The sequence below is a fragment of the Phocoena sinus genome, chromosome 6 (assembly GCF_008692025.1).
Source record: "Phocoena sinus isolate mPhoSin1 chromosome 6, mPhoSin1.pri, whole genome shotgun sequence".
Taxonomy (NCBI): domain Eukaryota; kingdom Metazoa; phylum Chordata; class Mammalia; order Artiodactyla; family Phocoenidae; genus Phocoena; species Phocoena sinus.
The window spans coordinates 34,371,585-34,398,064 of record NC_045768.1 but is presented as its reverse complement, the minus strand read 5'-3'; the positions used below and the strand labels follow the sequence as shown (position 1 = coordinate 34,398,064).

The 26,480-nt window shown below is 42.0% G+C and overlaps 2 protein-coding genes across 5 annotated transcripts in view; one reads left to right on the top strand and one right to left on the bottom strand.

Moving 5' to 3' along the window:
* Positions 1-1,660, top strand: part of TMOD1 (tropomodulin 1) — an 80,554-nt gene extending 78,894 nt beyond the window's left edge. The window contains exon 10 of the mRNA XM_032636056.1: positions 34-1,660. Within this exon, the coding sequence (XP_032491947.1) occupies positions 34-98 (65 nt within the window). The 3' untranslated portion in view covers positions 99-1,660. The remainder of the gene's footprint in view (positions 1-33) is intronic.
* Positions 476-26,440, bottom strand: TSTD2 (thiosulfate sulfurtransferase like domain containing 2). Of its 4 annotated transcripts, none has more exons than XM_032636051.1 (10): positions 26,310-26,440; positions 22,852-23,064; positions 18,327-18,640; positions 15,860-15,980; positions 10,689-10,814; positions 9,694-9,799; positions 6,319-6,437; positions 5,669-5,827; positions 4,952-5,090; positions 476-3,235 (listed from the first exon to the last, which is right to left on the bottom strand). In XM_032636051.1, the coding sequence occupies exons 2-10, from the start codon at positions 23,014-23,016 to the stop codon at positions 2,898-2,900; spliced, it is 1,587 nt and encodes a 528-aa protein (XP_032491942.1). In that variant the 5' UTR covers positions 23,017-23,064; positions 26,310-26,440; the 3' UTR covers positions 476-2,897. The 4 variants fall into 4 exon arrangements, with proteins under 4 accessions (XP_032491942.1, XP_032491941.1, XP_032491944.1 ...); XM_032636050.1 differs by having other exon boundaries at positions 26,179-26,315; XM_032636053.1 differs by having other exon boundaries at positions 6,319-6,419; positions 26,179-26,311.
* Positions 26,441-26,480: the final 40 nt, after the last annotated feature.

Sequence of the window (26,480 nt, the reverse complement as noted above, 5' to 3'; positions counted from 1 at the left end):
GCTGGCTCACGTCTCATCTCCATTCCTTTCCAGTGAGGAAGAGGAGGCTGGCAGACTTGACCGGGCCCATCATTCCCAAGTGCCGGAGTGGCGTCTAGTGTGTGCGGGTGCCGACCACGCCTTTGAACTGGACGTGTTCTACCGATAGGCTGTGCTCTGCAGTGGAAACCGGAAGGCAAATGCCAGCACAAACCCTGCTGTGGTTCAGTTCTTTACACACTAAGGTGTTAGGTTCGCTAGTGGTTGTAGTTGAAAATTTTATAAACTATGGTGAATGTGAAGTTTTTCTTTAGTCACAGAAGTTCAGTCCGGTTATTATTTAAAAACTAAAAAGCCCCCAAACTGGCAGACCTTACTGAAGACAATGTTAGAGCAGCAGTGACTTAACCGCAGGAGCCCAGTTTCGGTGACCTTGCTGTGTGGTGTTTCAGGTATATTTAAAATATGTAACATGAACAAACAGCACCCTCTTCCATGTGGTTTAAAAGCATTATAAAATATTTTATTACAAATTTGATCTTAGCTCTTTAGCAAACAGAACATATCATCATTCTTTATTAATTCTCCTTTAAATTTTAAGAACCTCAAGATTAAAGTTGCTAAATTGATTTCTGGATCAAGAACACAATTTTTTTCCCCTCAAGAAAGACAGAAAGACTGAAGCCACAGAGCTCTGCCAGGAATCAAAGAACATGAGATTCCTTAAGCTGGTTATGAGGAAATGATAGAAAAAGCCAATGGTGAAGTCTCAAATTTTAAAAACCATCCTTTTTTTTTTTTTTAAAACCAATTCCAGGCGACAAACATTTCCCTGGGTGTTCTTTATGAACATCTGGGATTTATTTACAATTTAATACTGGAGTCAGAAAGAAATTTTTCCTTATCGAATGCCAACCTTACGATGGATGTGAAAACCTATGGCCAAATACTTGAAAACACCTTTCTCTGTTGCACAGTGGGCCAATGCCTTATGTGAGGCACATCACTAGAGAGACAAATTTCTAGTCCATCATGGCTTATGCTTACAGACTTCAACTACCTATCGCATCACTTCTTAGACAAGTCACCGCTGATCTCATGCCTGTAAATTAAGCCTCCAAAGGTCAGTGGTGAAGAAAATCTAGATATTTAAGAACTAGGAAACCTGGCCAAACCACCCAAGATGATTATTCTGAAAATGTAATTTTGGCATTTCTGCTGGATCCCTTAACATCACGTGCATCTCTTAGGATCCAGCAAAAATGTTAAGCCACACTGCCCTTGTGCCTTTTAATATACCACGGTGCCAGTTAAACTAGTATTTCTGTTGCCTGGGGAGTTATTTTCGTGAGTGATTCAGCAAATCTTATGATAAAGGACAAGCCAAAGAGCTGACGAGCACAGACTAAGCTGCAGAGCACTGAGCAGAGAGGCTTTTGGCGAAAAAGGAAGTCTTGCACATGGAACTGTAATGATGGGACAGTACAGGGTAACCAGAGGTGGAGTCAGGGCCTCACCACTATGGAGGAGTGTCTACTGAGGCTGCAGATGGACCCAGGAGTGGCTCCGTGCTGCAGGAACGGCCAGCCCCACTCGGCTTCTCCTTGAAACACAATTGCAGCTGTATTCTGCATTAATGGAAACTGCAATATAATATTAAATCTGTTGGTCTAAGAATGGCTGTGCATGTGTTTCTTGGGACTTGTGGGCCAGGGACATGCGCCTGACATGGTAGCTAGAGGCTGGGAAACCACCACAGCAGTGCTGAATAACCTCACACAGAATGTCTTGTATTCTGAGGTGTTCACCTAAAAACTGCCCAAGTATTAATGTCATCGAGCTAATGTGAATCTCTCAAAGAGAATACTTCAGAGCTAAGAGTGTGGGTGTTGGGGAAAGCAGATGAAATCTCTCATAGAAACCAAACCAGTGAAACATGAAGGTGGACCACATCTTTAAGACCATCTGCTCCATCAGTGGAGCTGTTGGTCTAGACTAGGGGTGGCAAGTTTTTTCTGTAAAGGGCCAGATAGTACAGGCGCACCTTTTTCTGTTGTGCTTCGCAGATATTTCAGTTTTTACAAAATGAAGGTTTGTGGCAACCCTGCATTGTCAGATGATAGTTAGCATTTTTTAGCAATAAATTTTTTAAATTAGGTTATGCACATTGTTTTTTTAGACATAATGCTATTGCACACTTAACAGACTACAGTATAATGTAAGCGTAGGTTTTATATGCACTAAGAAACCAAAAAATTCACGTGACTCACTTCATTGCGGTGGTTTGGAATTGAATCCACAACATCTCCAAGGTACGCCTGGAAATACTGCAGCTTTTGCAGGCCATAATGTCTCTCTTGTAAATACTTAATTCTGCCATAGGTCATATGTAAATGAATGGGTGTGGCTATTCCAATAAAATTTTATTTACAGAAGGAGGTGGGCCAAATGCCATAGTTTTCAGATCCTCGTCTAGTGCTCTGAGGCTAGCAGAGAAGAGAGAAGGGTAGGGGTAGATGGCAGATTGACCTAAGGGGCCTGGTTCCGAGGAGTCCACTTCCAGGGCCACAGCTTTCACATTCTGCCATCAGGATAGACAGGTTTGCTGATGAGAAAAATGACTACTCCCAGCCCTGCTGCATGGCACAGAAAGGGCATGACCTGGTCACCAGGCTCAAGGCTCTCTCCCTCAGCAGCTTTGGGATCCTACACAGCTCACCTTTTTCTGTGCTCTAGCATCTTCTGAGTCAGAATGTCTCCAGTAAGAGGTCAGCACCCAACTCCCTCTTCCCTCCTCTTGTGAAGGACAGGTGGCCAACATGGTGACCAGTTGGCCATGGTGGCTCTGGCAGCACTAGAGTTCCCTGTTTCTCTGCTGGAACAGCCCTAATATTCTCCAATACATGGTCGCCCCAAACCTAGCTCTGTGAAGGATTGGGGAAAGGCAGATGGGGCCGCTCATGTAAGCATGGCCCATCCTCATCATCACCTGGCCTGGGCCCCGGGCTCGCAGGGAGTCGCCCCTGCTGTAAGAGCTCCCTGGGTACGCGTAGCCGTCGGGCTGTACACTCGCATTCCTCTTTAAAGCTGCCCTGGGCTGGGCTTGCAGCCTGCCTGCTCCCTTTGTCTTGACACGTGACACAACAGGCTGTGAATCCTTGTCCTTGGCAGGCAGGGCAGGTCAAGACGAGCTGGCGGCACTGGGGAGTGGAGCACAGTTTATACTGGTCCCATGGGGCCCCACAGTATGAACATTCTGGGAAAGAAAGAAAAGCCTTGTTATAAAGACACATGAGCACACACGTGTACACACAACAGACGTGTACACACACACACATACATACCACATGCACACGCAGACGCAACTCTCCAGTTCCTAAATATAACCCTTAGCTCATCAGCATCTAATGTACCTTTTGGGTCTGAGGAAGGTTTCTAAATAGTGTAAGTCTCCTGTCTTCTAACAGACAAGGTTCCCCCACCCCCACCTTTTTGGGGGGAGGTTGCTTCTGGGAATTGTCTTCTGATTCCAGCATTCACTGACCCATTTTTCTTTTTCTCATTTAGAAAACAGGTAGTAACGTTTCTCTCTTCCATTCACCAGTCCAAAGCTGGCCAAGCACCCTTTGTTGAATGGTCTTTTTCCTTTAGATCATTCCCTTTTGCACTGGGAGACCACACGCCTGAATACAGATAATCCCACATTGACATTTGGCTTCTGCAGTCCACACTCCTCTTCCCCAGGCCTGAGGTTCTCCTGCTTTTGCCAGAGGACACTTGGCCACACAACTCCTAAAACTTATCTACTTTCTCAGCCCCTTTTCCCTGCTGACCTCCTATCACCATGGATAACATCATTCTTCAAGTCTCCTTACCTAGCTTATCTAAGCTACCTTTGGGCCCTCTCTCTCCCCTTTCTGCTCCATCTAGCTCCATAAGAGATCTGAAGTTGCTTCCAATAAGACACAAATATAAGACCATTAAAATGAATAAAAAGATCAAGAAGAAAGGGGAGAGGAAATCAGACTCCCACCTTATTCATTATCTGAGTGTTAATTCAATCTCAGCCTCTGATCACAGGAGTTCTAGAAAATTCTGACAGCCACTAGGGTTGTCTGCCTGTGATCTTTCCCGTTCAAAATGGTGGCATCCAGGGGGAGGATCCATTTTTCTTAAGGATTATTTCCATCCTTCTCTTACTGACCGCCCTCATCTGGTACCATATGTTAGTGTGGACTCCAAACTACAGTCACAGCACAGGCTTCCTGTAGCCAGCCCTGCCTCCTGCCTTGGCCCTAGGCTCAGCTCCCCCTTGGAATGCCCCACCCACCACTCGAAAGTGCACACCACACGTGTCCACAGACCGTCTAATTAGGGGCTCTTTTACTTGTGCAATGATTTTGACAGTCTAGTGAAGACTATTCTGTCTTAGAAAAATGTTTTTACAATGCATAAAATAAAATACATAGGATCACAAAGGAAACCAATTATATAGAAATACAAAATAACGAAATATTCTTTAAAGTCTGGGATACAGTAAAATACTTGTTAACACATTCTATAACAAGACTTAGTGATGCGCCTAATAACTATTTCCATTTTGAAGCAATGATGGACATAAATGCTATCTTGAAATATTCACAGCAGCTGTAATATATGAAAATACTGTGATTTCTAGTGATAACAAAGTCACAGGTACATCTAATACTACTGATTTGCTGCTTACATTCATAATTGAAGGAAGTACTATATTTAGTGAGGGGTTATGAAACTAAAGATAAAATTATTTTCCATTCCAAAATCCTGTCTGCTCCACTGCTGCATCTCCAACTCTGTTAGGAAATGGTGGTACTACGTACTCCTTTTCCCTTGCTTTATTCTTCAAGTAATCAGTACTGGTCTGTCTTCCAGAAGGTTAATACAGAGGGTGTGCCTGATCATGAATGTAGGTTCTGTGTCTGTGCTGACCTACCTGACACTATGTCACTGTTGAAGGATAAGGCATAACGCTCATCAAAAACGAACAACTTCCCTTTGTAAAAACCATCAGGAAACTCCTCCAGGTACTTGTGGATGCCACCCTTGAGCTGGAACACTTCCTTGCACACTCCCTATGTGTGGAAACGCAAGAGGAAATTTGAGGAGACTCGCAGAGACCAGTAGGAAGCTCCACAGAGGAGCAGCATGCTGTAGGAATGCCGAAATGGGGCTCCTGGCTCCCGCTGCGGGACAGTGAAGAACTGCTGACCAAGGGGGCAAGGAACCAACTGGCAGATCTTGCCTACTAGGGTGATGGGAGGGGACAGCAGTCAGGGCCTTCACTCTCTAGAGCCTGGGAAGCCCAACTATTTTTGCTGCTCCCTAAATATAGGAAGACACCTGTTAGGACATGTAATGTTACTGAATTTGCTCTTCTCAGGATCAAGCAAAAGGATTAGGAAAAGGGAGATATCAACTAATCTTTCCCTTTTGTACTTGATGAGTCTCTAAGACTGTTGAGTGCTTTTCACATCTTGAGATTTAAGAACTTCAGAGTTTATACTTAGAAGCTCTATGCTGGGGAGAATAAATCCCTGGCTGGCTGGGTGTGGGAGAAGGAGTGAAGGTGGGGATTGGAAAGTTCCACACATGCTGTGGGTGGAGCCTTCTTCACTTCCATGCCTGCAGTGCCCTAAGGGTGGTGACTCACCTTGGCTTTGAGGTAGGCTGAACCCCGCTCACAACGGATGCCCCCAGTGCAATACATCAGCACCCTCTTCTCTTTGAAAAGTTCTAGATTTTCATCAACATAGCTAGGGAAGTAACTGAATTTCCTGATGTCTGGGGCTAAGCAGCCCTGGAACCGTCCCTACAATATAGGAGCAGCAGAAAGAAAATGATCAGAAAAACATACCTGGTAAGAACAAAGCTGCTTTCTGTGTCAAACACCACTCCCCACCCCTGCCTTGGCAAGGAAGCACTTGCTCCCTGCTGTTTTCATCCCACACGCTAGCCTTTCAAACTTCAAAATCTGGAACTTAGAAACAAGGCTGGTGGGCTGTGGGTCACCCAACCAGAGACCTCAGGGGAACTGGAGAGGCTGCCCAAAGCAAACTTGACAAGATCCTTGACACATGTCAGGGGTAGGCATATGGGAGCCAGAAAGTCCATTATGTGCCAAGATGTCTTTAATCCATATTTTCTTAGACTTTCTCACCAGATTCTGAGTTTGAAGTCTTGGGTTTTCTCTGATGCTGCTAGTAGTGGGAGGAGAGCCACTGATTCAGCCACAGGTGGGCGCACAGCGTCCCCTTCAGAAACATGCTATGCTGTGGGAACTCAGTTCTGGTTCTTACTTACTATTTTGCTTTCATAGAAGTTTCTGCAGTCCAGTAGGATAGTATCACTTTCTTCTTGATTTGCCTGAGACAGAAACTTTTCTACTTCTTTGTGAAATTCACCTGGGGATAAATGGATTCCTTAAACCAAACAAAAAAATCAGTTAAAACAAAACAAAAACAAAACCCAGTTACAACTGGCCCAGCCCGATGACTTCCATTTGCTTTGTTTCTCCCCACCTAAACCTTTCCTCTCATAATTACAATTACGTCTGAAAATGACACTATCTGATGATCATAATGGAAGAATTTAGTAATTCCATGTATCCTCACTCTCCCTCCTCCTAAGATGAGCACTGTGGAGACCTGGCAGTTTAGAAACAGAGAATTTTGCATCCTCATACTCGGCCTAACCCAATAATAAAAGCCAGACAGGGGGCTTCCCTGGTGGCGCAGTGGTTGAGAGTCCGCCTGCCGATGCAGGGGACACGGGTTCGTGCCCCGGTCTGGGAGGATCCCACATGCCGCGGAGCGGCTGGGCCCGTGGGCCGTGGCCGCTGGGCCTGCGCGTCCGGAGCCTGTCCTCCGCAACGGGAGAGGCCACAGCAGTGAGAGGCCCGCGTAACGCATAAAAAAAAAAAAAAAAAAAAAAAAAAAAAAAAAAAAAGCCAGACAGAAGGGATATAAACTGCCATGTGGGTTTTCCGGTCCATGTTATGGCCAGTGTTCTACTGTCACTGTATATGGAGGAGCCTGGGCATGTACATGCTTGACTATAGGCTTTATAAACTGTTCTATACCAACGTCAAGTCCGAGGCTAAGAACCCTGGCACAGGTAGGTGTGAGCATATGGTTATGGAACAAAGTTGGAACAAGTTTTTTAAAAATACAAAAGAGTAAGAAGAATGTGTCTAAGTTTGTGTGCATGAGTAAAAGAGAAAAGGGCGGGAGGGGCTGACAGCAGGAATGAAATATGAGAAAGAAGGCAAGAGAGAGAAAAGGATGAAACGCTAGAAGAAGGAGGAGAGAAAGGAGATGAAGAAGATAGGTAACATGCAAGGAGACTAAAAGGAAAGAACCTGTCCGGTGAGGCCCTCTGCCTCCTCTACTCTCTAGGATAGAAATACTCCTGTATCTTTAGGGTCCAGACATCTCAGTAGTTTGTGAGGAACTTCTGGTGAATTTGGCCACCATACCTCACGTGGTGGCGGGGGGCGCTCTGGTCCTTGAGTCACCACTCATGATACAGCCTGACAGCTCCGCTCAGGGGTGAATCCCAACAACCCCCTGAAACTGCTGGGTACCCAGATCGGGCTGGAGACCCAGAGCACGGCCAAGGAATCTGGACTCCTACCTGCTTAACCTAGGACTAAAGGGAGAATGTAACAAGGCCAGATTTTCTATAAGTTACTGTCACATAATTTACACAGTCACCAAAACAGTGGGGTGGAAAGGGAGGTTCAAAACTGTGATGAGAAGCATGGAAATCTGCTAAGACTTCTCCTTACAGGGAGCTGCAGGGAACCCAGCCTGTTCCTGCTGCTGCTATTACTGTGGCTACTTTCCTGGCCCTGTGGAGGCCTGACCAGAGAGTGACTCACATGAAGTGCTTAAAAGAAGTGCCTCCAAACAACTTGGCTCAAATGAAAGCAGCAAAGCACTGCCTGGAGCCCACTCTCCCCTAAGCTCCGGAGCAAGGTCCTGTAGCGCCAACGAAGAGCTGTTTGTGGTCATCCTGCCTCCTGCCAAGGTAGGGACACTAAGCAGACATGGCCCTTTTTGGCCCTTTTCTCCTCATACATGAGTCTCTTTTCCCAGATGCTTGTATCTTACTCTCATTTCCCTCTGGTTTAACCCTTAGCCTTCTTTTTAAATATTTACAAGTTAAAAAAATGAACATAGAGCCAGCCAGACCTTTCTGTTTCCTGATGAAAGGGGACAATACTACCTATGAAGTAGACTTGGGAAAAAAAAGGAAAGAAAGAAAAAAAGAAATCAAACCTGAACCTGATCAAGTCTAGACATGAGCTATCTAATATGGTAGCCACTAGCCACATGTGGCTAATAGGCACTTTAAATGTGGCTTGAGATGTGCTGTAATAAGGGTGACATAGATGCAGGATTTCAAGGACTCAGTATACAAAAAAAAGAGTAAAATATCTCATTAATAATTTTTTACACTGGATACAAGTTGAAATAATATTTTGGCTACATTCCATTAAATAAAGCATATTATTGAAATTAATTTCACTTGTTTCCTTTTACTTTTTAAAATGTGGCTACTAGAAAATGTAAAATTCCATTGTAGCTCACATTATATTCCTATTAGACAGCACTATTATAAATCTAACTACAGTTCATAGGAAATACAGAGGACAGAGGAACATCCCATGGAGATGCAATCAGCATTATACTGATTGTGGGAAATGCTATAAGCAAAATGATCTAATTCCTTCAAAAAATAAACTGCAGGGGAAAATAAAAGATGGAAGTGAATCTCTAGATTAAAAGGGACTTTAGGAGACATAGTGATCAATCACAATGAGTGGACCTTACTTGAATCCTCATAGAAACAAACTTAAAAAAGTATGAGATAACTGGGAATTTTAACCACTGGCTGGATATTTGATAACATTAAGAAATTGCTGTTAAGATGTTTTAGATGTGATGATGGTTTTACAATTATTTATTTGTTAAAAAACCTTTATCTTTTAGAGATATCTACTAAAATAGTTATGAATGAAATGACATGACATCAGGATTCTCTTCTAAATGATCCAGGATGGGAGAAGGGGGTGGGGACAGATCAAAGCTGGCCATGAGTTTATAGCTGTTGAAGCTGCGGGAGAGGTACAAGGGAGTTCACTGTACTGTTTTCTCTATTTTTTTTAATGTTCGAAATTTTTCATAGTAAAAAGTAAAACAAAACCAAAAAACCCAGCCAAACAAATGTCTTTCAACCATCTACGGTACCCGTGAGGGAGGGGCAAAGAGAACATTCTAGAGCACTTGCAAACAAACTGCTTTGGTGTTGAAAGCCACTTGCTTCCTGTAGCAAAAAGCCTGTGTTTTATTCAGTTGGTGAACTATTTACAAGTAATTACACTCTTTCCAAATTGTTATCTTTGGAAAGAAAACAACTTCTTGCCAAACCATCACCAAAAAGAATAACTAAGCCAAGTCATTCTAAGCAGTGAGTCTCCAATCACCGGAGCACCAAAGAGAAGAACCAGTTTAAGCACTGAATGACCCAAGTGTTAGCCACCCCACAGATACTCTGAAGAGAGAACTCATCACAACTCTTGCTGATCAGAATGTCTAGCTTTCACATTTGTCTCTATATTAAGATTTGTCCCTATGAAGAAAAGGAAAATACTTCTTCTTAAAGCAAGCATACCAGGCTTCTTATAGGAGATCCTACTGGGACTGATCCCCATGGGCACAATCTCTGCAAACACACCAACACGCAATTCTGGAAAACAGCAAGCTCCTCCTTTGCTGGTCTAGCCAATGAGAAACAAAACAGAATACAGTCTTTCTGTCCCATTTCCAGGTATAAGATAATTTATTCAGTTAAATTATCTGGAACATTCTATGCTCTAACTCCCTTTTCCCACTGAAACAGTTGTTCCTAATTTGAGGCTTCTTAATACTTCAGCTACCCTATTATTACACAACAGATATATAATTCTTATATTTGGCACTTATTTATTGTGTATCTACCATGTGCAAAAATGTCAAATTGAAAAGGTGTTTCTATAGCAATAAGCAATGCAAAAATGTCAAATTGAAAAGGTGTTTCTATAGCAATAAGCATTTAACTATAAAACTGAAATACCACTGAGCAATTTCAACATGTAAGATTACAACCCAGCTTTTAAAGCTACAACCTTTTCTTTTCTTATCATCATCACCAGCACTAACACTAGCGAGGTATTCCCCACTACCTCTATCACCCATGATGCTAAAGCATAAAGTCACTCCAACAAAGCAGCTCTCTTGGGAGAGCAATAGCTTTATTCCCTGTGTGGTGTGAAGTGCAGATCTGATCCCACCAGGTTCACTAAACACGTAGTGATCCTCTGATACAGCCAGGTGGTCTCTCAAATGAACAAACACGGCTCAGTTTGAGAGTTTATAGAATATATAAGCTGTGACGTCCTTATCCTATAAAAAAGGAGACCGAGGCCCGTGATCACGTGGTGACGTGGTGGACGAACTGGAACGGGCATGCTCCTTCTCCTGCACTGCCTCGGGACCTAGCCAGAAAAGGGTGTTCTGTCCAGCACCGCTTACTTCTCTATAGTGATCCTCTTCATAGCCTGGAGTGCGAAGAGGCACTGAAGCAGAAGCAAATGGCTCTCGATCCATTTTATGTTCAATTTCTCTTACCTTAAAATCGTCCTTACACAGATAATCCTTAAACAATGGGCAGGAAAGCATGACTTCTACATAGAGTCTGGTGGCCAATTTGCTTCCACCCACTGTCCCATTGATTCCTTCTGTAGCAATTCGAACCTGAGACACAAGACAGTGAGAGAAAGGGAATGCAGGCTGTTCTTAGCTCGGTTCAAATCTCTGCAGGGCAGAACAGGTTCATGTGTGTCAATGAGTTTAACAGGAAAAGCAGAAACATTGCTGTGGACATGAAAGTGTTACCACACACAGGATGCTTGTAGTTTTCTAAAATGGCACACTGCCCATAGTTCAGACGAGGTACTCAGTTAACGTGTGCCAAACAAGAGAATGAAATGGATAGAACAACTGGAAAGTCCCATTTGCTATGGAGCTCCAGCTGCCCAGTGGCCAAAACTTAAATTCAGGTCAACAGATGTAGGATCAGGATTCAGCTTTGCCATTTACTTGCTAAGTGACCCTGAGAAAATTAATTCTCCTCTCTGAACCTCAACTTCTTCATCTTGATAAAACATGAAAAAGAGTCAACAATGAAAAACTGCTGTCCTCAAGTCCTAAAGCACAGAACACATCTGAGGGCTGGGAATGCACGTGAGCACATCTCGGCACAGTGTTGGAGGTAAAGCCCACCACTGCAAACCCACCCGTTGGAATACAAATTCCACAAGGAGGAGCTTGTGTCTCTTCTGTTCTTTGTTGCATAATCGGTGCCTAGAGTAGTACTTGCCACACAGTAGGCATTTAATATGTATTTGCTGAGCAAATGAATGTGTATCCAAATCTGAGGCTTTTTGGCTTCTCAAACCCTCTATTCTCTTTGAAATGCTTCACTGGTTAGGGGACATTAAAGCCTGGGTTAAGGCCCCTGCCTTAAGAGGCAATCCTCTGGAGGGCCTGCAAAGTTACTTGTTCTGGTACCACAAAATCCTCTGGATAAGTTTAAAGATGGATCATCTCTAGACAGAGCTAGCTTTCTAGGGAAAAGTAAGAAAGTGCAACACTGTATATCATGGTATTCTCTGGAAAGAGATGTAATTTAAGTCAGGGTCTTATATTGTTACCACTTCGTTATATATTGTTATTTATATAGCAATGATACCTACCAATGCATTAGAATTTGAAAAATTTTAAAAGCTCCCCTTTTATTAGGGCCTAGAGAAGATACTTCGTTTGTTGCCTCACTTGATTCAATTCTTTAGGGCATGGATGTAAATGGGATTCATTTCACAAGCCAGGGCCAACTCACTAGTAGTGGCTCTCCAGAGTTCCATGATGAGCATTCTGAGTCACATCCAGGCTCCTTGAGAAAGAGGAGTGCAGTCTATTGAAGCCTGTTCTGGGCTGGGAGAGGAAAGTAGGAAGCATATGCCATCTCTGCTGTACAGACTACTGCACCTATTACCGACTCGTATTTTTTTAAGGGACAACATAGAAAAATAGAGCTGAACCAGCATAAGGGTCAGGAAATCTACCCTAAAACTGTCTCTGACGGGGGCAAATATGATGAAGAGGTACATAGGTCTGTGTACCTGTCTCCTAAGTAGGTCAGAAGACCCTTTCCTATGCTATTTTAATCTCAGAACCCAAATAAAAGACAAGCACAGACACTCCCTAAATACCTGAGGCAGAGCAACCTCTAAACTCATGCACTAGACTTTCAACTTCTGTTGAAGGATTCTTCAACTGAAACCTTCAAAGTAGCTGCTAGGTGAGGAAGGCCTTATACCTCAGAGATGAAGAGCAATAGTTAGCATTTATTGAGTACCTAGTATGAGACAGGAACTTTACATTATACTCCTGGAAAGTAGATATCAAAATTCCCATTTGACAGAAAAGGAAACAGAAGCTTAAAGAAATCAAGTAACCTGCCCACGGGCACAGAGTTGGTAGGTGGTAGATCTGGGATTCAAAACCATATCTTATTGGGTCCAAATCTTGCAATTTTTCCTTTCTAAAGCCTCTAATGCATCCCCTCAAATTTCTTGAGGCAGTAAGAAATGTATAGCAAAGGGATCAAAAGCTTCTTTCCATAATTCTAGAATTTTCAAGTTCTCCTCTTTCCTTACAAATGCCAACATTCTGCCAAATCTCCTACCAACACAAAACTTGAAAACTTGGCTGAAGCCTTAAAATTTGGAACTAGATCCAGGCAGGTGCTGCCACCTTGTGGGCAGAGGCCCTCACTGCTAGGTCACCTTGGGCTGGGCCAAGAATAAAAATCGGCCCCAAACCAAGGAAACAAATTGATTTCCTATTTTGTAGGCTCAGGTTTACTGTGAGAGAATATCCATCTTTCAAGGTGTTCTCTAAATAGAGATGGTGATAAACATATATACGCCACAAGTGTTTACTGAATTTTTTTTTTACAATGCGCCAGCAATTGTGCTAGGAATTGGGTCATAGTGGTTAAAAAATAAATAGTTTTTGCCCTTTGGGAGCTTACAGACTTAAGGAAGATCACAGATATTCAGACAAAAGTCACACATTGACAAGTGCTATGAAAAATCACTGCAAGAGGCAATGAAAAAGTGTATTTGGAAAACTGAATTTAGATTAAAGGTCAGGAAGGATGTCTTTCAGGAAGTGTCATTAAAATTGAGAACTGAAGATTGATTAAAAATTATGATAGGAGAACCCGAGTGGGTGTGGGAGAGTTCCTTGTAGAGAATTTTCTTACAAAAAGGCCCAAAGGCACCAAAAAACTTTGAGGGCTCCAAGAAACTAAAAGGCTATTTTGCTGGAGTGTAATGAGTAAAGAATGGTATCAGATTAAGTGTAAAAGGCCTAAGGGGCAAAATAATCCAGGAAACTAAGGGCACGTTAAGGATTTGGGTTTTACTCTAAATGCACTGGATAGCTACTGAAAGATTGTGAGGAGGGAGGGAGGGAGATGATTTCATTTACCTTTTAAGATCATTCTGGCTGCTGTGTGGAAAATGATTAAGTGCGGGCAAGGATGGAAGAATGGAGAGCAGTCTGGAAGCTGCTGAAATGAACTAGGTAAGAGAGGGTGGGGCTTGGTTTAAGGTGGTGGAAGCAGAAGACAGAGTGAACGGAATCAAAGGATATTTTAGAGGCAGAAATGGCAGGACTTGGTGATGAACTGAATGAGGTAAAAGAAGCTTTCAGCCACTATCTATAAAACAACATGGGTATGAAAAATATCACTGACTGATCAAATAATTGCCTTAGGGAATTAAAACCTAGGACATGTGTGGGAAACATAGGCCTAAGACAGTACAGCGTCATAACCAGAGGTGATCTCAGAGGGAATCTAGTTCACCTCCTTTTGATTTAAAATACATATACACACATATGTGTGTGTGTGTGTGTGTGTGTGTGTGTATATATATATATACACACACATATATATATATGTAATCATCGAGGATTTGAAAAAAAAATCCATAGTCCTATCACGTAGAGATAATCACAACTAACATTTTGATATTTACCACTCTCTCCATCTTTTTACACACACACTTGTGGTTTTGTTACAAACATACATTAATCCTTTTACTCAACATTCTCCAAATATTTACCGTCTGCTATGTGCTAAGCCCCGTTCTAGCACTGACAATATATCAGTTGATTAACAAAGTTCTGTACTCATGAAGCTTATATTCTACAAGGGAGATAGATTATAACAAATTAAACAAAGATTATACTCTTCAATAGTAGTACATTTTTTGAAATTCTTTGAGCAGAAGGGAATAGAAAGTGATGAGGTTTGGAGAGAGGAATGATGAGGTTTGGAGATTATACTCTCCAATAGTAGTAAACTTTTTGAAATTCTTTCAGCAGAAGGGAATAGAAAAGTTTGGAGAGAGACAGATTAGAATTCTCAGGAGATAACATTTGAGGGGAGATCTGAAGTGAGGAACAAGCCATGTGAAGATCTGGGGGAAAAAACATTCAAGAGGGAAAGGAAACAGCAAATGTCAAAACCACAAAATGGCAAAAGACTGACATGTTCTAAGAAAATTAGGAAGCAACTTGATATCACACCTATATGTACAGTTCTATAAAATGTTTTTCCAGTTAATATATCAAGAACATTTCCCCATGCAAGGGGTCAGCAAATTATGCCTGCTTTTACATAGGTTTTACTGGAATATGGCCATATCTGTTCTTTTATATATTGTCTATGGTTGTTTTCATATTACGACACCAAGTTTGAGCAGCTTTTGTGCAAATCCTAAAATATTTACCATATGGCTCTTTAAGAAAAAGTTTGCTGATCCCTGGTCTATGCCTTTATGTAGTCTTATAAAACACCATTTTTTTTTAATTGAAGTATAGTTGATTTACAATGTTGTGTTAATTTCTGCTATACAGCAAAGTGATTTAGTTATACATACATATACATTCATTTTTTAAATATTTTTTTCCATTATGGTTTATCATAGGATACTGATTATAGTTCTCTGTGTTATACAGAACGTTACTGTTTATCCATTCCATATATAATAGCTTACATCTACTAACCTCAAACTCCCACTCCATGCCTCCCCCAATCCCCTCCCCGTTGGCAACCACGTCTGTTCTCTATGTCTGTGAGTCTGTTTCTGTTTTGTAGATAGGTTCAGCTGTGTCATATTTAGATTCCACATATAAATGAAATACAGTATTTGTCTTTCTGACTTACTTCACTTAGTATGATAATCTCTAGTTGCATCCACATTGCTGCAAGTGGCATTATTTCGTTCTTTTTTATGACTGAGTAGTATTCCTTTGTATGTATGTACCACATTTTCTTTATCCATTCATCTGTTGACGGACATTTAGGTTGTTTCCATGTCTTGGCTATTGTGAACAGTGCTGCTATGAACATCTGGGTGTATCTTTTTGGATTCGGGTTTTGTCTGGATATATGCCCAGGAGTAGGACTGCAGGATCCTATGGTAGGTCTATTTTTAATTTTCTGAGGAACCTCCATACTGTTTTCCATAGTGGCTGTACCAACTTACACTCCCACCAACAGAAAACATCATGTTAATAGCTATTTAGTATTCCACTTAAATGCCTAGCAGGAATTTGCTAATTTCTAAGAACCCAACTGGTGAGGTCTTCAAGCACAGCCTCTGCAAACTAAGTTGGAGGCAAGATGAGTCCAGTGAAGGATAGGGTGTGGGAGAAGGTGTTACCTTGCCCGTGAGGTGCAGGTGCTGACACAGAGTTGTCTGCCAGGCACAGATCCAATCAGGATCCTCCAGGTCACAGTAGCAGTAATAAAGTAGCACCTCCCCTTCACCATTGCTGTGGCCACTATAAAAAGAAAACCACAGGGGAAAAAGCATTTGAGTCACTGGCATAAGGAAAACACAATTCATAAGTGTACCCAGGCAGACTCAGAAGAAAGGCCTAATGGAGCAACTCATGCCTGCCTTTGCTCCTAACTATCATTCTCCCCCTGAAATGAGAAGCAATTCCTGTCTGTATTTGCTCTAAAGAAGACAATACCTGCACTGAACTCCTTCCTTTATAAACAAGTGAGCTTACTTTGATTTCCTTGTTTAATCATCATATCCATGAGATAGGTATTAATAACCCCTTTTCATAAGACAGCTGGAAATTTTAATCCACTGTGGCTTATACTCTAACACAAGGCAGTATCTGTTTTGAATCTCTCTTGTACAAAAAGGTTTCACTTCCATTTTTTCATGTAATCCTGTTACCCATGAGACAGGTTATTATCATCCCCATTTTATAGCTGAATAAACTGAGCCCAACTCATCCCAGGTGAGACAGCTACAAAGTGACAGTCAGGACTGGAACACCAGTCTTCTGACACTAGAACCCATACTCTTTCTACTGCACTGTGCTGACTTTAACTAACTAGTTATGGGACCTGGGCAGGCGTCTTATCATCCCTGAGCCTTGAATTCCTCATCTGTAAAACTGGAGGACTAAAATAAACTGCATTTCTCAAAGTGTGCTCTGAAGCTGTTCTATGAAATCACATGTCTGAGAAATCCTGCAGATAATATCTCCCCTTTGAGAGTCACAGTGAAAGCCCCTCATTTATTGAAGGCTCTGGGCAGTCCTGCAAAAAAGAACATTTTAACCTAATGCTTCCCAAACTTAATTGTCTTTAGTATCTCTTTTCAACACCTGATAGCATCCTCCAGAGCTAGTGTTATACAGACATATTTTAGAGAATGATATAACAGATGATAATTAAGGTCCCATCCAGCTCTGGAATCTGTGACTGTCTCCTCAGTGCCCTCTTCATATTTCAGGGCCGAGTCTCCGAAACCTGCTTATCTATTTCAGAGCCTATCTATTTCCTGTTCTCTAAATTCCTGTAATGAATTACTGTCTGAGCCATACAACTGTAAGTGATAATTATATAGCCTGTCTCGTACCATCTGCTAAATGTTTCATGTATCCTTTTCTTTGTCTTTCTAACTAAAAAGCAGGGCCATGCAGAAGTGAAGAGACCACATTTGTATAGCACTTTATAGTTCACAAGTGCTCTTACCATCATCATTTTATACAATTCATATAGCAATTCTGTGAGGTAGGCAGAGCAGGCATTATTATTCCAGTTTAGAGGCGAGAACGTAAAGGTACAAAGAATTTTAGTGACTAGCTCAAGTCTGACTCCAAGTTCAATTCTCTTTCTAACTTTCTCTTCCTCTTTCTGATAAACAAAGGGAACTGGCATAACATGGGTGACAAAAATGTATCAAATTTGGGCATTTTCTATTCACCAAATAGTTTAGGAATTGCTTAAAATGAGAAATCTGTCCTCTAGAATTATGTAATATTATGATTTGGTGAGGTTTTCAAAGGCAGATTTAAACTTCTAATCCTATGCCTCAGTTCTAAAACTTAACATAGGGACTTCCCTGGTGGCACAGTGGTTCAGAATCTACCTGCCAATGCAGGGGACACGGGCTCAAGCCCTGGTCCGGGAAGATCCCACATGCCGCGGACCAACTAATCCCATGCACCACAACTACTGAGCCTGTGCCCTAGAGCCTGCACACCGCAACTACTGAGCCCGCATGCTGCAACTACTGAAGCCCATATACCTAGAGCCCATGCTCCGCAACAAGAGAAGCCAGCGCAGTGAGAAGCCCATGCACCGCAATGAAGAGTAGCCCCCGCTTGCCGCAACTAGAGAGAAAGCCCGTGCACAGCAACAAAGACCCAACACAGCCAAAGATAAATTTTTAAAAAATAATAATAAAATAAAATAAAACTTAACATACTTTATAAAACATTCAGCTCAGAAAACCACATTTGGCAACAAAACCCCCTTTTTAAGTTCTGACATTATTCAGGGTACAGGAACCATCAACATTTCTGGGCCTTCTGATTTCTCTTTGAAAAAAATACAATTTTCTGTTCTTTACCTCTGCCTAGAGAAGATAAGATTTAGGATGGCTTCCGAGAAACCCGGAGAACACTGTAAGCTGTGCGGGTATATGCTACCGCATAGGCTATGGTCTTCTATTATACATAGAACATGTTTATCGGCCTAGTTTAGGCGGTAGAGAAATTCTGTGCCTTAAGGATTTGCCATTTTAGTGGATGGGTGGTATCTCACTGTGACTGGAAAAACATTTTTTAAATTAAACGAAAGGTATAGAATGAAATTCTTACCTTAACAGCTCATCAGGGCTAAAGCAGCTTGTATCAGGGAGCCAAGCAGATACTTCATGGTTATGGGTAAGGTCTTCTTTGAAAGGGTTTCTTTTGTCTGCAGATTTAAGAGTCTTTGAGGTGCTTGATGTCACAGTCAGCTGCTTTAAAACAGAAGCAGTCTCATGGTAAATCTCATCAGCATGTTGTGTTGCCACATGTCTGTGGATGCTGGTCTGGTCTGTGAATAGTTGCTGACAGCATTTCCACCATTTTTCTTTATACTCAGAAGGAGGTGCTGGAAGTTCTTTAGTTTTGACAAAAAGGGCAAATGCCTACAATTAAATTTCAAATATGTCACTGTTAAATAACCTTAGGTTTCAGGCTAGAATGAAAGTCTCAGTGAAATCCCTTATCTTTCCACAGGGATTTCTAGTTTTACGTCCTACTGTTCTATAGAAGAACTTCCCGAGAGACTGAACTTCCTCCAAAAAGGAAATGGTCTAGGAAATTATGGAGTATACTTACTATGGAATATTAAGCAGCCAGTTTTAAATTACATGGGAAAATATAATATTAAATGAAAAAAACTGATAAAATTTGCTTATACAATGTAATCTCAACTACATTAAAAAGTACATTTTAAAAGACTGGAAAGACTACCAAAATGTTTTGATTTGTATAAAGAGGATTTAGGCTAATTGTTAAAAAAAATTTAAACAGAAGAGAAAATTATGGATGCACCATAACTCCTTTAACCAATTCTAAATGAGCGAGCTTTTTTTGTTTCCAATATTTGCAGTTATAAGCAATGGTGAACGAACATGCCATGCACATATCTTTCCATACGTCTTTACCCATCTACTTAGAATAACTATTTAGAAGAAAGTTTTGGAGGTGAAGAAGCATGAAATATTAAACTGTGAGAAATAGTAACTACCTGGAAAATCATACCAATTTATACACTCACCAGCAATGCATGAGGGTTCCATTTTATCCACAGCATTTTTAATCAGTATTTAATTTTTGTCAGTATTTTTAATATTGACCCAAATAAAAGGCAAAAGAAATATCCTGTTTTTATTTGTGTATCTTTGATTTAAGGTTGAATATTTTTTCATATTGATTTGATATTCTTTTCTAGCTTACCTGTTAATAGCTGTTGCCTATTTTTCTACTGTGGTATTTATCTTATCTTCTTACTGATTTGTAAGTGGTTTTAGTGACCTTTTGTTGATCATAGTTATCCAAATTTGTTTCCCAGCTTGTCATTCATTTTCAACTTTGTTTATGGTGTTTTTTGATGTATAAATGGAAGTTAAATGGTATCTATGATTATCAGCCTTTTTTCAAGGCTGAAAAAAATGGAAAGGTATTTTTACATATATATATATGTATCTATATATATTTTAAACAATTTTCTTAATGCATCTGAAGACTATAGTACAGCACCCAAAATTGGGCACTCTGAAGAATAACAATTATAAATATGGAGCATCACTTTTGGACTTTCCTCAGTCTGTACACAACCTTATCTGGACTGTCCCAGACTGAATCAGGATGGGGTCGTCTGAAATTACACTGGAGGGCATTTTTTAGCCTCTCCTGCAGTTAATCCTTCTGTATAGGCAAAAAAGAGAGAGAGAGAGAGATGGTGTGTATGTCAACTTAAGTGTTTCTTTGTATTATACTTAGAACTAAGGTGTATGCATCCAAGGCCTCATTATCATCGAGGCCTCAAAAAGTCATGGTCCTTAAAGAAATACTGTATAAAATCTGAATTTTTTCCTTCTTTCCTCCTTCCTTTGTCGAAAAGCCATCAGGCAGGCCTGAGCAAGATGGGAGGCCCAGTGTAAATGTGGCCTGCTGCTGGTCTTTTAGGGCCTCGGAAACAAAGCACTGAGGATCCAGCAGCAGCTTGGCCCGTGTGAGGTCTGTTCAAGAGAGATGCAGGCCAAGGCTTCCCTGGTGGCGCAGCGGTTAAGAATCCGCCTGCCAATGCAGGGGACACAGGTTCAAGCCCTGGTCCGGGAAGACCCCACATGCCACAGAGCAACTAAGCCCGTGTGCCACAAATACTGAGCCTGCGCTCTAGAGCCCACGAACCACAACTACTGAAGCCCACGTGCCTAGAGCCCGTACTCCGCAACAAGAGAAGCCGCCGCAATGAGAAGCCCGCGCACGGCAACGAAGAGTAGCCCTTGCTCGCTGAAACTAGAGAAAGCGCGTGCACAGCAGCGAAGACCCAACGCAGCCAAAAATAAAATAAATAAATTTTTTAAAACAGAGAGAGAGACAAATTACTTCTCTAAAAAAAAAAGAAAGAGATGCAGGCCAGAGCTAGGAAGGCAGCTCAGAAGTGGGTGAGGCCTGTGTGGGGAAGGCAGGCCCTGGTGGAGGAGGCAGCTTGGCAGAGTGGGAAGACTGCATACAGGGAATAAGCAAGTAAGTCAATATATTGGGACTAAATGGAGCTAGGTTCTCCACCAATATGAAAAAGAGAGAGAGCGAGTTCCCTGGCCGTCCAGTGGTTAGGACTCCACGCTTTCACTGCCGAGGGCATGGGTTCAGTTCCTGGTTAGGGAACTAAGATCCCGCAAGCTGCACAGCGCAGCCAAAAAAAAAACTGGAGAGAGAATAAACCTTGTGATGTTGGAACGGAACTGAAAGTAATGGTATGAACTCATTTGATTTACACTGATATAAAAGTAAATATAAAAGTATGTGTATGATACATATGGATGTATGTATATTCATCTCTCTATATTCCTAGCTCCGTCCACCAGAGGTCCTGGGAGAAGCAATGAGCTCACCTAGCCCCCAGGTTTTGGTTTTTGACAATTCTCCACTAGAAAGAACCAGGGCTCCTTGAAGAAATGTCTGACTCCAGGGATGAGACAGGGAAAATACAAATGACCCTGAAACATCTTGTTGAATTAGAAAGTAAGGAAATGTTCAAAGAATGATGAGGGCAAGTCAAAAAGACATAGATACTAGCTTGAAGGGGCTCCCAGCCAAATCTGAGATAATCTGAGCATCAAAATAAATAATTATAGTAATGGATTATAGCCCACTGAATAAAACAGAATTCTTGAATGCACACTGATACAAATAAATTGGGAGGAAAGAAAGCTCTTCCTTACAGAAGAATGCCAAGTAAGAAATCTAGAAGGAATGAAGCAATTAGAAAATCACCATTTAGAAACCATCACGGTAATAATTCAGCAAAGAAACATCAATGGATCTAAAACTAGTAGATGAAAGTTGGTTGAGGAACAGGCTATTTACATAGTCTCAAAGTACTTCCCCCCAAATACTGAATAATTAAAAGGGAAAAAATAATTTTATAGCAAAGAAATCCGACAGGCACTTCCTTAATCAAGTACCCAAAATTAACATTGCCAGTAATGGGACAAATTGGCACTGTGACTGCATGACAGAACGCAGCCAGATGAACACAGCATCTTTTGTGGGGCAGTCTTATTAACAAAGCCATAACTTGAATCTAATCACAAGGAAACATGAGTGAAAATCATGAGACGTTCTACACCATAACTCATCTGTAATCTTCAAAAATGTCACAGTCATGATTTCAGGGAAAAAAATGAGAAAGTGGTCCAGATTGAACACTTATGAGACATAACAACTAAAGGTAACATGTGACCTTAGAGTGGATATGTAAAAGCCATTTGAGGCAACTGATGAAACATGAATGGAGCTGCTGGGCAGAGGGGAGTTGGGGGTCCTCTGTACAATTCTGGCAACCTTTCTATAAGTTTGAAATTATTGCAAAGTAACTTAAAAAAAAACCTTTCTGTACCCTTTGGGTTTCATTTTCAAGGAAATCTGTGTGAGATGAGGGTAGAAGGATGGTAGATAGGAAGTTATAAGCAGAGACATCTATTCTTCATTGACATGGAGCCAATATAAGATGATTTTGCAAAAGAGGGACAACAGATTGGAGGTAAGAAAACTAAGTCTCAATTGCACTTCCTCAGTCAAGTCATTTTCCTTTGAGCTTCAGCAGGTTTAGTCAATGATCCCTAAAAAAAGAATAAATGGCATAGAAGAATAGCATCCATACCACCCCTGTAACCCAATCCTCAGTAAGCCTGCAGCATTCCGGGCTGCTCTGTTCCTTCTCCCAACCAACGGAGCCCTGCCAGCTGGACTGGATCAGGAGTCTTAGACAGCAGTTGCCCTAATGCCTGTCTGTTCTCCTTATGACTAGGTTTCCCGGGTTCCTGGGATTCTTCCCATACCCTAGGTGGGAAAAGGAATCCAGCCCGTCTGTCTAGGATCTGTCCTCAAGTACTCCACCATAAATAAGTGTTCCAGAGCCACACCTTGCCTATGATTCTCCGTTGCTTGACACTGAACTAAGATTACTGGCTAATGGCTCTGACTAGACCTTACCTTGAACATGGCATCAGTCTAGTGTCTCACTAGCCCTCCACTCCCTGGAGGAAAACCTTGATGAGTTACTTCTAGGTATATCTACATTAACTATACCTACATGATCCTGAAATATCAACAGCAATTTTACCTTTTTCTTTGCAAATGAGTATTTCTTCTTTGTACTGACATCTAACTCTGCTTTGATACTGCTACTGGGATTGATAAGACTTGTGTCTTTCAAATCCAGGTCTGAAAACCTTAAAACACAGGCCTCCAGGTCATCTCCTTGGTCTGGTGAAGTGGAAGAAGGCATCTGGTTTGGTTCCAGCAGTGAGGCAGACTCCTTTCAGTTAACTATCTCCTAGGAAGTAAGCAAGGGAAAAACAACAATGTCCAAGTCTTTGATTACTACTTGAAGTAAACTTGAAGCTAATCAATCATGCAAATGAGCATGGGTCCAAGTAGCTCAAGCTATCCATCCATTCATTTACTCGTTCATCCAGGAAATATTTATTTAGCACCAATTCTATGCCCAGCACTGTTCGAGGCCCTGGAGATATAGCAGTGAATGAAGCAGAAAAAGTCTCTGCCTTCTTAGACCTCACTTTCCAGTGGGGAGAGAGAGAAGGTAAACAAATGAATAAATTGTTTTTAAAAAATAGTCAGATGGTAAAAAGGGCTATGATGACAACTAAGCAAAGTAAGGAGACAGAGTCACCAAGGGGTTCTTTAAAACTCAGAGGGTAAGTAAAGTCTTTCTGAGGCAGTAGCATTTCAGCAGAAACCTGAATTAAGAGGGCAAGCCATGCAAACATTTAGGGAAAAAGATACCAAAAAAGCACCAGGTGCAACCAAAATCAACCAAGCTTCCTGTTAGTACCTTCAATTATAAATGTTTTGTTCTTTTTTGTCCCCTAATTTTTGAGCTGGGCAAATTCCCTTACTTAGAAGAAATAACTACCAAAAGAGCCTCATTTTAATGAGCCAGAAGAAATATACAAACTGCTATTGTGGCCAAATCTTGTCAAAATGGACACAGTACAACCAACATGGTGTTTTTTGGTAAAGCAAATGTTACAAGTGACAAATGTGAAGAACATGAAAGACTGGGGAAAGCATGGGCTTCGGACTGTGGTGCAGCTGGGTGCAAGTGTGTGAACCTGGGCAGGATATTTAACTTTTCTGAGTTCTAATTCCCAAATGTGTAAAATAGAGATGACAGTATCTACCTTGCAGGACTATAGTGAGGACTGGAAAGGACTATGTAGCCTTTGACACATATGTAGTTCCCCTACCACTCTAGGCTCATCTAAGACAACACTCTCCCTCCTGTATCCTATCCTGGCCATGCTGGACTTCGCCTAGTTCTGCAAACGAGCCCTGCTCTCTCTTGCCTCAGGGTCTCCACACATGCCTTTCACACCACCCCAAAATGACCTCCCCTCACTCTAAACCCTCTTTCAGTTCTCACTGTAACTTATTTATGTATTCTTAATTATTATTTGTGGGGACTCTGCTATGTGCCTGACAGATAAAATAGTGATGCAGATGCAGGTCTTAATGAAACTGTTAAGGTCCTTGTTAACTTGGAGCTTATGTTATAGTAAGAGAAGAGACACTACGTAAACAAAAAAACATGAAAATATCAGTGATAAGAGCTACTGCTTCTCAGTTTTCTTTGTTGCGGATCCTCCTTATCATCCCAACCTCTAAATGTTCAATCACTCTATCTACACTCACCTTTGAGGTGATCTTCATCTAGTCCCAGGGACTTATAAACTATATTTACTTCAGAATAATCGGGCAAGGGGAGAAAATATAGGTAAAAGTAGATGGGACATTAGTTGGTAATTGCTGAAGCTGGTTGATAAAGTCCATGGGGGTTCATTATATAAATTCCTCTACTTCTGTAAATGTTTGAAGCTTCCATGAAAAAATTAAAAATGGAAACAATCGTAAAGGAAATTTTATGTTTAGAACACTATACGCTAGATGACTCCAAATTTATATCTCCAGGCCAGGCCTCTCCCCTGAACTCCAAATTCATATAACCAATGTCTACTGGATGGCTTCAGCTGGAAGGCTAGGAGGCTGTTCAAATGCAACTGTTAAAACCAAACTCTTAACTTGCTCTTCCTCAGTCTTCCTTACCTCAGTAAACAATTCCGTTCTTCCTGTTACTCAGACAAAAAAACTTTGGGATTCTCATCTCCTTACTTTTTCAGACTATTGAAAAGTCTATCAATTCTGCTTTTGAAATACAATGACATCAGACCACACTGCACCACCTTCACTACCAACCTCATTCAAGCCATCATTTCTTGACTGAATTACTGCAGTTGCCTAACTGCCCTGCTCCTGTAGAAGCCACAGACGTAACTATTAAAAAATAAGTCAGATCGCCCTCCAAAGGCTTCTAAATGTACTAAGATAAAAGTCCAAAGTCCTTACAAAGCCCCTTCCACCACCTCCCTAATATTATCTTCTCCCACTTTTGCTCACTACCTCTGATTGCACTGTTTGCTGGTTCCTGAATGGGTCATCAGCACTGAGAAAGCAGGGGTTTTCCTTTGTTCACCTCTGCAACCTCAGCATCTAGAACACTGCCTGGCACACAATAAATATAACATATTTGTCAAATTAAATAAAGAGTGATTGGGTGGCCAGGGAAGCCTTCACCAAGGGCCTGATGTTTGAGCTGAGACCGAAATGACAAGGAGCCATCCATGCAGACTTAGGAGCAGAGATATTAAGACAAAGGAAATAATAAGTATAAATTCCTCAAGTGGGAACGAGCTTGACTTACTGGAGGTACAGAAAGAAAGTCAGAGGGGTTGGAATACAGTGATGAGAGAGCAGAACCCTGTAGGAGAGGTTATGGAGTTTTTTTGCCACGGAAAGCTGTAAACAAAGGAATAACGTGATCTGCTTCTGGATCAGTTCGGAAAGTAGAGTCGGCAGGGTCTACCGATAGATTGTTCCATAGGAACAATCCTACCTACATTTTTGGATTAAGCAATAGAATGGATGGTGCCATTCACTGAAATGGGTAAGACGGAAGGAGGAATAAGTTAGGCCAGGAGAGTGAGACATAAGTTCCATTTCAGACGTGTGAAATTTCAGATGGCCATGGACAAGGCAGTTGGATAAGCAGCTGTGGTGCTCATCAGAGATGTCAGGGCGGGAGATATTCACATACACGTATGGAGATATCCAATAACTACTGAAAATATTACTAAAGCAATCACCCGTTCCTTCCTAAACAACTCGGAGGCGCGAGAGGTCAGATGACGGCCAGAGGGTAGCCCCGGAGTAGCAAGCTCACACTAGGGAGGGTCTTTCTGTCCCCGGGGCGGCTAGAGCGGCGCTGCCTCCCACCCGGGCCCCACCCCGCGCGCCGGGCCTGGCCCAATCTCTCCGCCCAGCTTTCCCAAGCCGGCAAAGGCCCGGAAGTGGGAGAAGGATGAGCACGTACCCGCCTATCCTGATCCTTTCTTAAATCTTTCTTCACGGAAAGGTCTCCGCCTAGCAACTGTCACCGCTCACTGCCCTCGCACCTCCAGCCCCAGCCTGTGTTTAAGTAGGAAGGAACGCCGGGGACCTCACCTAACTCCGGAAGTCTAGGCCGTTAGCGAAAGGGCCGCCGGGAAAACCTCCGAGAGGCCCAGGCGTGGGAGGGTCTGAAGTGGAGGCGGGGACTAGAGCGTCCTTCCTAGACCATTGGCCGCCTGGCGTGGCTCGCGGCCGACGGGCTCGGGCTGGCTGAAAAGGCGGTGC

Excerpts from the sequence above, each read along its gene's own strand:
- TSTD2 (XM_032636051.1), bottom strand. The coding sequence starts at position 23,016 with ATGCCTTCTTCCACTTCACCAGACCAAGGAGATGACCTGGAGGCCTGT. Across the intron at positions 6,438-9,693 it reads GATCTCCTATAAGAAGCCTG|GAATCCATTTATCCCCAGGT; the intron begins GTATGCTTGCTT and ends GTTTGGTTTAAG. Across the intron at positions 3,236-4,951 it reads CAACAGTGACATAGTGTCAG|AATGTTCATACTGTGGGGCC; the intron begins GTAGGTCAGCAC and ends TTTCTTTCCCAG.